The sequence below is a fragment of the Bufo gargarizans genome, chromosome 6 (genome assembly GCF_014858855.1).
Source record: "Bufo gargarizans isolate SCDJY-AF-19 chromosome 6, ASM1485885v1, whole genome shotgun sequence".
In the NCBI taxonomy this organism is placed as follows: Eukaryota; Metazoa; Chordata; class Amphibia; order Anura; family Bufonidae; genus Bufo; species Bufo gargarizans.
This window is the reverse complement of record NC_058085.1, coordinates 109,395,625-109,409,374: the sequence shown is the minus strand read 5'-3', so window position 1 is coordinate 109,409,374 and position 13,750 is coordinate 109,395,625. Positions and strand designations below refer to the sequence as shown.

General features: G+C 42.5%; 1 protein-coding gene across 3 annotated transcripts in view; it reads right to left on the bottom strand.

Annotated features, from left to right (window-relative positions):
- Positions 1-593: 593 nt before the first annotated feature.
- STAT3 (signal transducer and activator of transcription 3) overlaps positions 594-13,750 on the bottom strand; it is an 88,818-nt gene continuing 75,661 nt past the window's right edge. For 2 of the 3 annotated variants that reach the window (XM_044300000.1, XM_044299998.1), the window contains exons 16-24: positions 10,885-10,983; positions 9,653-9,788; positions 9,522-9,574; positions 9,331-9,425; positions 7,963-8,102; positions 7,665-7,880; positions 4,055-4,097; positions 2,139-2,245; positions 594-1,405 (exon numbers count right to left, since the gene is read on the bottom strand). In XM_044300000.1, coding sequence (XP_044155935.1) covers positions 1,350-1,405; positions 2,139-2,245; positions 4,055-4,097; positions 7,665-7,880; positions 7,963-8,102; positions 9,331-9,425; positions 9,522-9,574; positions 9,653-9,788; positions 10,885-10,983 — 945 coding nt within the window. In that variant the 3' untranslated portion in view covers positions 594-1,349. The remainder of the gene's footprint in view (positions 1,406-2,138; positions 2,246-4,054; positions 4,098-7,664; positions 7,881-7,962; positions 8,103-9,330; positions 9,426-9,521; positions 9,575-9,652; positions 9,789-10,884; positions 10,984-13,750) is intronic. The other variant, XM_044299999.1, reaches the window with a different exon arrangement.

The following is a 13,750-nucleotide window of genomic DNA, read 5'->3' as shown; positions in this document are numbered from 1 at the left end:
GGGTCCCACTGCAAGCTAGACTGGCTCCTCGCCACCTGAAATTAGGCGTTTCCTCTAACATGGCTGTTTACATAACTAATGACGCCAAGCTATTTGTGCCAAGTTTTATAGAAAATTTTAATTTTTTAAAGTAGCACGGTGAACTGCACCAAATTTGTAACTCACTGGTGAGATTTGAAAAGTGGCACAGTCTCCAAGGAGATGTATTTTAGGCCACATCCATCAAGTAAACTAGGGGGAAATGGTGCAGATCTATACCTGCTTATGGATTTGATTTTTTTTATTTCCTGTCTAAGAGGTCAAATTTCTTAAGAGGTATGTGCCTCTTAATAGTTTTGGTACAATTAATTACAACTTACTTCCCAACACAAGTGTGACTCCATACAAACTCCTTCTCATACAAGTTGAGGTCCCAGAGATCAAACCCACATAATCTAACATTTATGGAATACCTATTTAAGGCCAAATCCACTTACCTTAGCAAACCAAGTCCAAAAACTCCATAATACAAATAAAATAAACACAAATCAAACAAAGGAGATATTTTTTTACACATCTTTAAAAATGCAAAAATTAACAAGCATTACCCAATACATGCGTAAAAAGTTTATTTAACATGACCTTAAAAAGTTATTTAAAAAAAAAGGGAGGAGGAATTGCACCTTTACCATTTCATAAATATATCTAGGTTAAAAGGAATATACAGCGACTGTATGGAGATAGTGTGTATGTGAGACTACAGGTATACTTCCTTTAGGGGAATACTTACAGGTAAAGGAAAGTCTCATTCTAAAAACAATAAACTGGGTAAATTCATTCAAAATGGATTACGGACACGTCACCCTTCTCTCCTTGGTAATGGCCAATGAGATTCATATACAAGTATTCATGTGGAGAAATCCCTTGGATACAGACTCAATTCATGGCAGTCATTGCAATTAAAGAATATGGGGTGGAATCTCTGACAGCAGTGGGGAACCTCTCAGAGTAGAAGTGAACATCTTTGGTCTGTTCAGATAGGTCAGTTGTAGATTTAGCTGTGGACAGTGTGAAGCCATCGAGACTGAATCATTGCCAAAATGTACTCCTTTCTACCCATCATCCGTAACAGTCCATTTGGCAAAAAGACAGGTATATAGAGAGCAAAAGACAAAATTAAACTGATGGACAGTTCATTTCTTAATAGTTACTGCGTGTCCATATATATTGGTGCGTATAAAACGCAGGCTCCATAACCAACCAGAATTAAATAGCAGGTATTTGCCAAACATCCAAGAGAAGGGTAGCACAGTCAAGGTGTATATACCCAGGCAGAGGCACCGTCATACAGCTCAAGTAGACAAAGAAAATCACATTGGGGAAGATGCACATTCAGGTGCCAGCTCCATGTCGAATGTTACACTCTCTGTGAATGAAAGGAAAAAAAAGAGTCAGTCATTTCCTAGAGCTCTGTATTGTCCTGACCCATATTTGCCCTTCACTGAAAAACAATGGTCACTAACTATTCACACAACTTTGCACAAATCAATAGTACAAGCAACCACGTGAAACTTTGTAATGTATTTTATCAGTGTGGAATGTCTAGTACTTCTGTTATCATCTGTTTACCAGCCCCCCTCCTCCTCCTCCTCCTCCTCTTGCTAATTGCTTTTCACTTAGAAAAATGCCTTTTTCCCGGCCAAGAAAGGCCAGCTCTGCAGAAGGATCATATTTCACATCAATGCAAGTCTATGGAGAGGGGATATCCACAAATATACAGGGCCCCACTTCTCTGTAATGTCCTCCATAATGCTGGGACTGCTTCTGAGTGACTGTGAGACGGTTAGTAAGCAGATTCTTCTCTTTCAGTATGAGCAGTGGATGACATCTAGTCTCCACCCACCAAGTCTGAGAAAACTGCAAACACATTCACTATGCACAGAGGAAAACTGCAAAAAATATGCCAGAAGCAAGTGATATTATGGACAGATGCAGTGTTAATCAGCATGTGCACACTGTACTATTAATTAATGCAAAGTCTGTTGCATTAATAGAAAGCTCTGTGATGCTTTAACCTATTACAAATAAAAGAGACAGCTCTTTGCCCTATGAAAAGCAAAGTGCAATGTTAATGAATGGCATGGATAAATGACACCTACCAAATGGATTCCCTGTACAGGCCTCAGCTCCGTCTCCTGGAAACTGCATCAAAGAGTCCAAGGTACGAGGGGACATAGGGAGGTCGATAGTGTTACTACAGGTTGTCCTATTCATGCAGAGGATAGAGAAATAAAATAACTGAATATAATAATGTTAAGTGTGAGCATATGACCACATCTAAAAGATATCACTAATCAATTGTTTTAATCTCTGCAGTCCTAAAAATAATCACTAACAATCAGCAAAAAATGCAAATCATTCCCTATGTAAGAAAGATAGCTTAGTGGAGACCAGACATCTTTCTCATGCTACTTAAAGGTGCCCATACACCTTCAATAGCTGTCGGTCAAATGCTTATTTGGTCAACAGAATTCCTCCTAACACGGCTCATGTGAGTGTGCATGTGTTGTCAATGTGTCAATTAATATAGAACAAATAAAAAAAAAATACATAAATAACAAAAAATATAAAAAAACATCATGGGCATAACCACATCCAAAAAACTCGTACTATTAAAATATAAAAATATTTTTTCAATACGGCGAATATCGTAACAGAAAAAAAAAGGGTCAAAATGGCCAATTTTTCATTGCTTATCTTACCCCCCAAAAATTGAATAAAATATGAGAACACACTCCAGAATGGTGTCAATAAAAACTAAAGATTTTTATCTATTTGTACACTATTTAGACATAAATATCTATGCATATGTGATATCGTAATTTAAGATGAACGAATTCTGTTATGCATTCCGTCATAGAATTGCGTTATGTTCCATGGTAATGGAATCCATAAAGCAATTCTACTTTTACCACAACGAAGCATGAACGAATTTCATAACATTAAATTTGCTTATCTCTAGTTGTAATCATACTGACCCAGAGAATGAAGGGGACTGGTCAATTATGCTGCAAAAGGGAACGCTGTAGGGACAAACCTCTTAAAACAGTGGAGGAATTGGGCTTTTTTTCCCCCAATCCCACTCCATTTGGAATTTTTTTACCACTACATTTTATGCCATATTAAATGGTGGCATTAGAAAGTACAAATTGTCCCGCAAAAAATAAGCCCTCATATGGATATGTGAAAAAACCCCAAAACAAAAAAACATATGGCTCAAGGAAGATAGAGAAGAAAATGGTAAGCTTCCTAATAAGCTGTGCACGAGGCACGGCTCAGCAGGGAGCGTGTCCTGAATGCCAATCACCCTAATAGATCTCTATTAGGGCTCATGCACATGAAAGTATTTTCTTTCCACGTCCGTTACGTTTTTTTTTTGCTGACCGTATGCCAAATCATTCAATTCTATGGGTCCGCAAAAAACCCAAAAAGGTACTCCGTGTGCATTCTGTTTCCGTATGTCCGTTTCGCAAAAAAATAGAACATATCCTAATATTGTCCACATTATGGACAAGGATAGTACTGTTCCATTATGGGCCAGCTCTTCCGTTCCGCAAAATACGGAATGCACATGGACGTCATCCATATTTTTTGCGGACTGCAAAATAAATAGGATTGTGTGCATGAGGCCATAGGGTGAATGGGACAATGAATCAAAAGATCTCAGGTTCTAGCCCCCTTACAGGGCTAAGAGTTAGGGAAAAAAAAAAGTTAAAAAAGAAAACAAATATTAAAAGTTTAAAATCACATCCATTATCTAATTTTGCATATAAGAGTATATAAACAAAGAAATAAACTTATAGTTAATGACCTACTAAGCCAGAAAATTCAGCACTTAGACAGGTCGCTAATATTCACAAACGCGTCTGGGGTATATGTTTTCTTGCCTATCTACATGCTAGAATGGATGTACGCAGGGACCAATATATTGTATTCAACATATGATTTAGGATGATGGTTTCTTTTTATACATAGGAAAGTATTTTATAAGAAAAAATAAAAAATCTATACTTACGGTGTAACACATATAAACTTTGTCTTCAGATATGGGGCAGTGCCTGTGTTTAAAGAGAAATACATTGCAGCTGTAATTATAAGTATCTATTATGATCTTCACAGATGTGTAACCACAGAAACAATTGATATCGAATATATAAAGCTGAGTGTATGTTTGTATGTCCGCTAAAGGAATCCGTACCGTCGCATTTACAATCACAAAATTTGGCACACAGGTATACCAGGTGTCCGGGAATGTTTTAGACCAGGTCTCAGCTCTCTAGGACGTACCGTTCCTGAGATATTCCCAAAAAATGCATTAGCCAATGGAAGCTTGGTCACATGACCTTTATCAGCCAATAGAAGTTTGCAGGTCCTCCAGCCTCCACAGTTTTACTCCAGGTTTCCATAACAACCCAGCCATTTATCATCACTGCTGTAGGAGAGCTTTAAAAGGAAATCTGTCACCAGGATAATAGCTATTGAAGTAAAGCCATGGTCTAATAACACTTAGTACCTTATTTCAAGATGTGCCTTTGTTCCAGCAATAGATGTTTTTATCCTCTGAAAATCCAGTTTATTTGGTATGCAAATGAGCCAGTAAGGTGCCCAGAGGGCCGTCACTCTTGCAGGAAGGAGCCCAGACACACCCTCTGCCACAATGTGTCCACCCTCAAAAGACTTAAAACCCCGCCCCTAGGTCCTGCTAAGCCAACGCCCCTGATCTGGTTAGGCTACGCCCTCTCCCATTCCGGGGCCGACGGGGATTGAAAAAAAAAAAATGAAGGCGAAAATCAACTTCTGTCAGCTGCAGGGGTGGAAGGGAGGGTGACTTTCTCCCTGCAGCTTACAATCAGACAGTACAGTGCTGCTGTCTTAGAATGAGCTGTTCAAAAGGACACGCCCCTGATCCAGTTAGGCCACGCCCCCTCCCACTCCTCAGGCGACAGTTGGAAAAATATAGTTAAAAATCAACTTCTAGGTCGTGCTAAACCATGCCCCGATCTAGTTAGGACACGCCCCCTCCACTCTTCAGCCGGCAGGGATTGAAAAATGAAGGTAAAAATCTACTTCTGTCAGCTGCAGAGGTAAGAGGGAGGGTAACTTTCTCCCTGCAGCTTACACTCAGACAGTACAGTGCTGCTGTCTTAGAGTGAGCTGTTGAAAAGGGCACGCCCCACCGATCCAGTAAAGGCCACTGTTAAGGGGGCGGGCCCCTGTGGAGGTCACTATCAATGGGGTGCTATGCCGTGAAAGTCAATGTTAAAGGGGAAGGCTGCTGTAAAGGTCAAAGTTAAGGGGGTGGGCTGCTGTGAAGGTGCAATTTTAAGGGACAGGGCATTGTGGGGGGGGGGGGGTGTCAGTGTTAAGGCTTGGGGGGGCTGTGGAGGTCCAATTTTAAGGGACGGGGCTGTAGATGTCACTGTTAGTGGTTAGTGATATCTTTTAACAACACACACAAACATTAAATGAAATAGATTAATTATACCCGGGTCCTTCAGCTAGTCTAATATATAAAGCTGTGTGTATGTATGTCCACTAAAGGAATCCGCACCGTTGCATTTACAATCACGAAATTTGGCACACAGGTACATCAGGTGTCAGCTCTCTAGGACGTACCGTTCCTGAGATATTCACAAAAAAAATGCATTAGCCAATAGAAGCTTGGTCACATGACCCTTAGCCAATAGAAGCTCGCAGGTCCTACAGTCTCCACATACATAGTTTTACTCCAGGTTTCCATAACAACACAGCCATTTATCTTCACCGCTGTAGGAGAGCTTAAAGGAAATCTGTCACAAGGATAATTGCTATTGAAGAAAAGCCATGGCCTAATAGCACTTAGTACCTTATTTCAAGATGTGCCTTTGTTCCAGCAATAGATGTTTTTATCCTCTGAAAATCCAGTTTAATATGCAAATTAGCCAGTAAGGTGCCAAGAGGGGCATTACTCTTGCAGGAAGGAGCCCAGACACACCCCCTGCCACAATGTGTTCACTCTCAAAAGACTTAAAGGATAACTGTCGTATATATTTTTGGGGGAATATTGGATTGTGGTGATTAATATCACCTTGGTGGCCCTATTTCAACTTTTCACTGTGTATTCAATTACCCCATAATGCCACATTTTTGTTCCCTGTACTGCCTACTTTTACCTGTGCTTAAAATAGGGTTGCTAGGCATGGTCCGTCTATCTGTTGAAGGACGGAGCACGCAGCGTGCAAGGTCAGATTACAGACAGCCAGGGACTGAGTAAATGATTAAAGCCAGGTCCTCCCCAGCAGCTGATAACAGTGCCTGGGCTGTGTGCACTTCTCCCTGTCCCTGCGCTTGGCAGACGCTCCCTCACTCAGCAGACTGGGACAATGCAGAGTGGAAGCAGCGCAGACCAGGGAAGGGAGATCTGCCGTCTGCTCAGTGTATAAATGAAAGCAACATGTGGTAAGAGGGCCCCTCTGTGCTGCAGGAGATTAACCCTTTAGGAGGGGGGGCTCTGGTTACTGACACTTTTGGGGGGCTATTGTTACTGGCTAGTGAGGGCAGGCGGGATTAGCCTCAGAGTGAGGGCAGTGGCGGCCATCTTAACTGAATAGTGAAATTGCAGTTTTATGCAGACTGGTTGCTAAGGGCTGAATCTTATTAAATATGGGGTAAGTCAGTCTAATAGTAACTGATTCTGAAATATCATGTTATTAGTAACTACATATATGAAAATTGAAATTAGGGTCTAAATGTGACAGTTATCCTTTAAAACTCTGCCCCCAGATCCTGCAAAGCCACGCCCCTAATCTGGTTAGGCCATGCCCCCTCCACTTCCGAGCCAACAGGGATTGAAAAAATGAAGGTAAAAATCAACTTCTGTCAGCTGCAGGGGTGGGAGGGAAGGTGACTTTCTTCCTGCAGCTCACACTCAGACAGAACAGTGCTGCTGTCTTAGGGTCCATTCACACGTCCGTGGTGTGTTGCCGACACGCAACACACCCGGCCGGCACCCGCTATAGAAATGCCCATTCTTGTCCGCAGCTGCGGACAAGAATAGGACATGTTCTATCTTTTGCGGAGCTGCGGACCGGAAGTTCGGGGCTGAAACCGGGAAGTTTGGGGCCGCTCTCCGCTTCATGTCCGGGCCCATAGAGAATGAATGGGTCCGCACCCGTTCCGCAAAATTGCGGAACGGGTGCGGACCCTTTTGTGGACGTGTGAATGGACCCTTAGAGTGAGTTGTTCAAAACGACACGCCCCCGATCCAGTAAAGGCCACTGTTAAGGGGGCGGGCCCCTGTGGAAGTCACTGTCAAGGGGGTGGTATGCTGTGAAAGTCACTGTTAAAGGATAAGGCTGCTGTAAAGGTCAAAGTTAAGGGGGTGGGATGATGTGAAGGTCCAATTTTAAGGGACGGGGCACTGTGGAGCTCCAGTTTTAAGGGACGGGGCACTGGGGAGGTCACTGTTATAGTGGATAGTGTTGATATCTTTTAACGATACACAAAAACATTAAATGAAATAGATTAAATATACCCGAGCGACCGGGTCCTTCATCTAGTAAATGATAAAGATGGGTCAGCTTGAAATAAATCAGAATGACAGATCCAAATTACAAGCAAGCAGTCTTACATAGAATGAGTACCACTACCTGGGTCACTGGGCTCAGGGTGTTCCTGGCTCTCTGGACGGCAGTACTTGCTAAAGGCTTCTTCCTTGGGGATGTCAGGGTACAGGTAAACGAGAGGGGACACCAAGATGTTGGTGGCATCCATGATTTTGTATCCCATGATGATTTCAGCAAATGACATACTGTTGAGTTGCTGTTTAGTATATGGTTCTACAGACTGAATCTGTGTTTTTCCTAAAAAGAAAAATGTGTAATAAAAGAACATAAAAGTGTCAAGAAAACACACAAAAAAATAAATCTTAAAATGTTTAATTACCGTTGATGTCTTTCTCCACCCAGGTGAAGGTTATTCCACCCTCTTTGCTGCTCTCACTGAATCTCAGCAGGAATGTCCCAGGAGGCTTGGTGCTCAGAATTGCTCTTTCACGCTCTTTGCTGATAAAACCCATAATATACCTGCCAAAAAGTTCATGCTGTAAGCCAAGTAGAGCACATATACAACATACAATGCCGACACGTAAAGACTTAAAGGATGTTTTAGAATTCTGCCTCTGAATCAAAGGGATCATAATTTGTTTTATTTTCAGGTTGATTTCGTTCTATGAGGTCTTGCTTTTTGCAGTATAAACTGTACTTTTTGGGTGCCATTTTTTGGTATATAAAGATGTTGGGGGAGATTTATCAAAACTGGTGTAAAAGGAAAACGGGCTTAGTTGCCCACAGCAACCAATCAGATTGAACCTCTCATTTTCTGAAAAATGAAAGGCACAATATTTGATTGGTTGCTATGGGCAACCAATCCAGTTTTCCTTTGCACCAGTTTTGATAAATCTGCCCTGTTGCGTTTTACTCTTTTGTTGCTATTACTGGAGGGTGCCTCAGCGTAGGCTGGCTCTAGCAGAGAGTCCATGCAGTAATCCACTGCCTACTTCTACACCAACCACACTCATAACGTCTCCAGTGGCCAAACTGAAGTGGGTTTCTAAGGATCTTCCCACAGAATTTCTACATTATGCACCCACTCGTTCTTATAACTGGACTCAGAATCCCAGTTCCTATCATCCTCTACCTGGCTAGTCACCCTGAGCTCGTAATACATGATGTCAGAATAAACTGCAGGTGAGAGCTGAATGGGGTTGAAAAAAAAATGCATACAGCACACGGATGTCAAGCATGAGCTGTCAGCATCTGTGCGACTGTATGTGCGACTTATATATAAAAATAGAACATGCCCCATTCTTTTACGTTTTGCGGACAAGAATAGGCATTTCTACAATAGGGCGGGATGCACACGACAGATATCAGTGTTCTGCATATCGGCAAAATGCATATGGTCGTGTGCATTAAGCCTTAGCAAAAGGTAAGAGTCCCGGAATCCTCCAAAGGACTTTGACTGTCAGCAAGTATATTGTATGCACATAGATCCTTTTCTCTGCCTCTGCATTTGTATGTTGGTATCGATTGTGGCATACAGTGGTCTGGACACAAGTTTCTTTCATTGCTGCCTTAAAAACTGAAATGGCTACATTGTTCATTCAATAACAATAAGTATGTTCATCATGATGCAGCTACTGCCTGGTGCTACCGATGAGCATACTTGCCACAGGAAAGCACCTGGTTCATCCCCTACTCATTAGATTTATGAAAAGTGTACAAAGAAAAACTGTCGAGGCAGAAAACTCACCCTTCATTCCAAAGTGCAAGTATGTACTTCTTTACAAGGTCAATGATATTATCCAGCCATACCCAGAATGAGAAACCTTTACCGGCCATATTTTCCTATGTGGATTTGAAGATAAACAAAAGAGGTTAAGGATGGTAAAAATTCATAAAAAACTAACAATTTATACGAGAACCATAGGTCAACAAAATTACTTTGCAGAACTTGGCCCAGGTGATTTGGCAGCCTGAATAGTTAACTCCAGGACCTAAGGGTGAAGAAGGGACACAGGTAAGACAAATGGCTGATTTGGACAACACTTACATGTGATCTACTGAGAACATACCCAGAAGTTTCTCAGCCAATGTGGTTAATTGCTCAATGCTGAGGCCTCGTTTTGTGGTGGACGAGAATTGCCAGCTTAGAACTTCTGCCACCTGATCCCATGTACCAATGGGAGGTTTAGTGAAAAAGTTAACATTCTGAAGACAAAAAAAACAAAAACAAAAAGTACATGTCATTGGTCCTATAGTGAGTTTAATGCAAATGCCAATGTCTTTTGTTATTAGATTTTACTTTGCTAGGTAGGCTCTCCAATTGTATTAAAGTTTGATTGTATGTATAACATGTTTATGATCTGTTTTTCTTATTATTTAATTCAGTATGCAGTCATGTGCAGTAGTTTGCCTCTCCTCTAGTATGAAATATCTGTACAGATTAACATGCTGATAATCAGGTGACTATATAGCCTCAGGGTTCATGCATACAACCGTTGTTGTTTTGCGGTCCGTTTTTCATGGATCTGTTGTTCCGTATCCGATTATTATTATTTATTTTTTATCTGATTAAAGTCATCTTCCATTCCGTTATTCCACAAAACATATCCGTATGGTTTCCGTATGTGATCCGTTTTTTGTGGTAACTTAATAAATCACCAAACACATGAGCAATATGGTCTGGGCATAGCATTTCTACAGTATGGATGCGCAAAATACAGATGAAATATGGATGTGTTCCATATTTTTTGCGGACCCATTGACTTGAATAGGTTCCGCATACAGTCCTCCAAAAAAATATAAATAAGGAACGGAAGCGTTAAGAAAATACGTTTGTGTGCATGAGCCCTTAAGACTGGCTTACACTGCTCAATTGTCAGGTAGATAATCAGCGACAAACGTTCCTACGAACTCTTGTACCTGACAATCTGCCCATCTAAAGATTCTGCGGATGACCTGAAGAACAAGCAGGACACTCATTCAGCAGATTAAACAATTATTCACGTGTACACCTAAATAATTGTTTCTGGGCAGCAGATCATGCTGTCTAACAGGACTCTGAAACAATTCATCTCTACTGGAATAGGCGATAGCAGTAGCCATGACTTTTCCTCAGACTGCATGTAAATTCTTCAACACCAGTGACGAGCAGGCAATTGTCCAGGTGGAACACATCCTTTCTGACAATTGCGTGCTCAGTCGCTGCGTGTAAATGCAATGTTATCCTTTCATGTGTGTGCTTGCACTAGTCTACCAAGTGTGAGGGAAACTAAATAGGATATAAACTATAGATGTAACTTACCTTTGGGTTGTTGGTTAGCATGTTGTACCACAGAATAGATGCCCAGGCATTAGGCATTTGACATATGTTTGATATCACAACGACAGGCAATGAATGGGTCTACAAAAAAAAGAAACAGTTTTTTCATTTTCATTACTACATTTCACCCATTTTATTAGATAAAATAAACTACCATCGAGTGACTTCAGTAACTGATTAAAGAAGTGAAAAGGGCTCTCTTGGGGGGCGTGGTCTGGCTGCCGAGGCGCGCAGATGTAGTGTGGTACGGCTCCGGAGCTAGCACTGCAATTAAGCGACTTTAAAAGCGACTAGATCCACGGTGGACTTCTCAAAACTGGAGGGGAGAGTCACTGAACCCCTCTGGATGATGACGGGTCGTAAGAAGAAGGTGGTGAAGCACCCGCAGCTAACAAAGTTTTACTTCACCAGAGAAGCGGGAAGAACCCAAGATGGCGCCGGCGGTCGGAGCGCAGCTACAAGCGAGCGCACAGACGCCACCCACCCAGCTAGTGGCTCGAGCCCGAATAGAGAGCAAGCCGCAGGAGAGGTACCGAGACCTTTACCCGACGCAGAAGAATCCTCTACAGGGCAAGAAGGTGCAAGTGGCGAGACCATCTACACCCAGACACTGGGGAGAGAGGCGACGGCGGAAGCAACGGACTCCCCACATTCCCCACAACGCATTAGATCTCCGGAATCAGAGGTCACCCAAATAGGTACTTTGGGAACGTATGGGGATACAGGGGAGGCGGAGATCTTAGCTTTGCCAGTCACTAATATAGCCCTGACAGACACTGTTATGAGGGACATGTTGCTGATACAGCGGCGCTCTCTCCTGCACGATATGCGCTCAATAGTGGCCCCGTTGAGACTGGAGGTGGAGGACCTCGGGGCCAGAACGGATCACTTAGAACGCAAAATTGGAGAGTTCGCAGGCTCTCATAATGATCTCATTGATGCTCACTATGCTTTAGAAGCTGAAGTGGAGGCTTTGAAAAACAAAATGGCGGATCTGGAGGATCGCAGCAGGCGCAACAACATAAAGCTGCGAGGGATACCAGAGAGTGTCGCCGCCAAGGACATTCCATCATATGTAAGGGCGCTGATCAAATGTGCTTTGCCTCAAAGCAGCGACAGGGACCTGGAGATTGATCGGGCCCACAGAGTTCCGCGTCCCAGACATTTGGATGAAAGCGTTCCCAGAGACGTTTTAGCCAGAGTCCACTTTTACTCTGTCAAGGAGCAACTAATGTCCTCTGCTAGGCAGAATGGGGGACTGCCAGCCCCTTACCATCAGGTTTCTTTGTATGCGGATCTATCGGCTGCAACACTCAGGCAAAGAAGGGCCTTGATCCCCATCACGGCGGCACTACAAAGAGCCAAGATTCAATACAGGTGGGGGTTCCCGGTGCGCCTTTTGATCCAACAGGACGGTAAATTCTATGCTATAAAGTCCATAGAGGAAGGCAAGGAACTGCTGCAGAGGTGGGACATCCCACTGGACTTGGTAATGGAACAACGCCGGGCCCCACCTGACAAAATCCAGAAGGACTGGGATACTGCCCGCTAAACAAGGTTCACCAGATGGTGGAATAGTTCTCAGTGCTAATGCCGGGGTTGGATACCTGACCGATAGGTCGTTACCTAGGCTACAGACAGGACTTCTATACCCCAATTTTTTCTAGGTGTACGGGGAGCCGGTAGGCTCTTACGGATATACCTATAAGTTATGTTTTTAGTTATATGTTATTATGTTTTACCAATGTTAGTTGATGCTACATCCATGACTGGTGTCACAAGTAGGCCTGTACAAGGGTCCACCCCTTTCGTGTTTGGGTTGCGGGCGTGCTGGCTGGGAGGCGTCCTGCACCTTTTATACAGTATACTATGCGACTTCTTTACCTTACGCTTTAAACTGCTTTATTATGGTAATATCTTTTGCAAGCATTAATACGAATGGTTTAAATAGTCCAATGCGCAGATCTCACTTATGGAGAGAAGCTAGGTCTCTTAATTGTGATGTTTTGGGGGCGCAAGAAACCCATTTATTGGTTAAAGATGCTTACAGGTTGCAAAATGCACAATTTCCCCACATATTTCAAGCCCACTCCAACTCTAAAACTAGAGGGGTGATGATAGCTATAAAGAATTCTCTAGCATTCACTCTAATAGAACAAATTAGCGACCCGGCAGGGAGATTTGTTATTTTGGTGTGCACTCTGAACAACACCCTTTTCACTCTGATATCACTCTATGCTCCCAATAAGGGTCAATCTCGGTTCTTGAAAAAAGTACTGAAAGTAGCTAATAAAAAAAGGAAGGGGCAACTTTTATTATTTGGGGATTTTAATCTAACTACAGACCCTGTAATCGATACATCTTCTTCGCCGAGCAGATCCAACCAGTCCTTAAGTGATGCCCTGTGGAAAGCAGAATTGTTCGACGTCTGGCGTATTAAACATCCATCAGATAGGGATTTTACGTTCCATTCAGGGGTACATAATGTTTATTCCCGCATTGATATGTTCCTGGTAGATAGGGTATCATTGACAAAGGTTATTGATGCAGAAATAGGACAGATTAAGTGGTCAGACCATGCGGTGATAACAATGAAAGTGTCAGAAGACAATAATTACTCTCCAAGATATCTCTGGAGGAGTAACCCCCTCCTGTTGTCGTGTCCACATCATGGCCAGCGGATTGAATCTGACCTGAAAGAATTCTTCCAGCTTAACAAACTAGAGGTTACCAGCCCGGTGGTACTTTGGAATGCCCATAAGGCATTTATAAGAGGGACGTTTATACAACAGGGAGCGGTGCGTAAGAGAAAATTAGAGGAGACTATGTCACAGTTGCTTAAAAATTT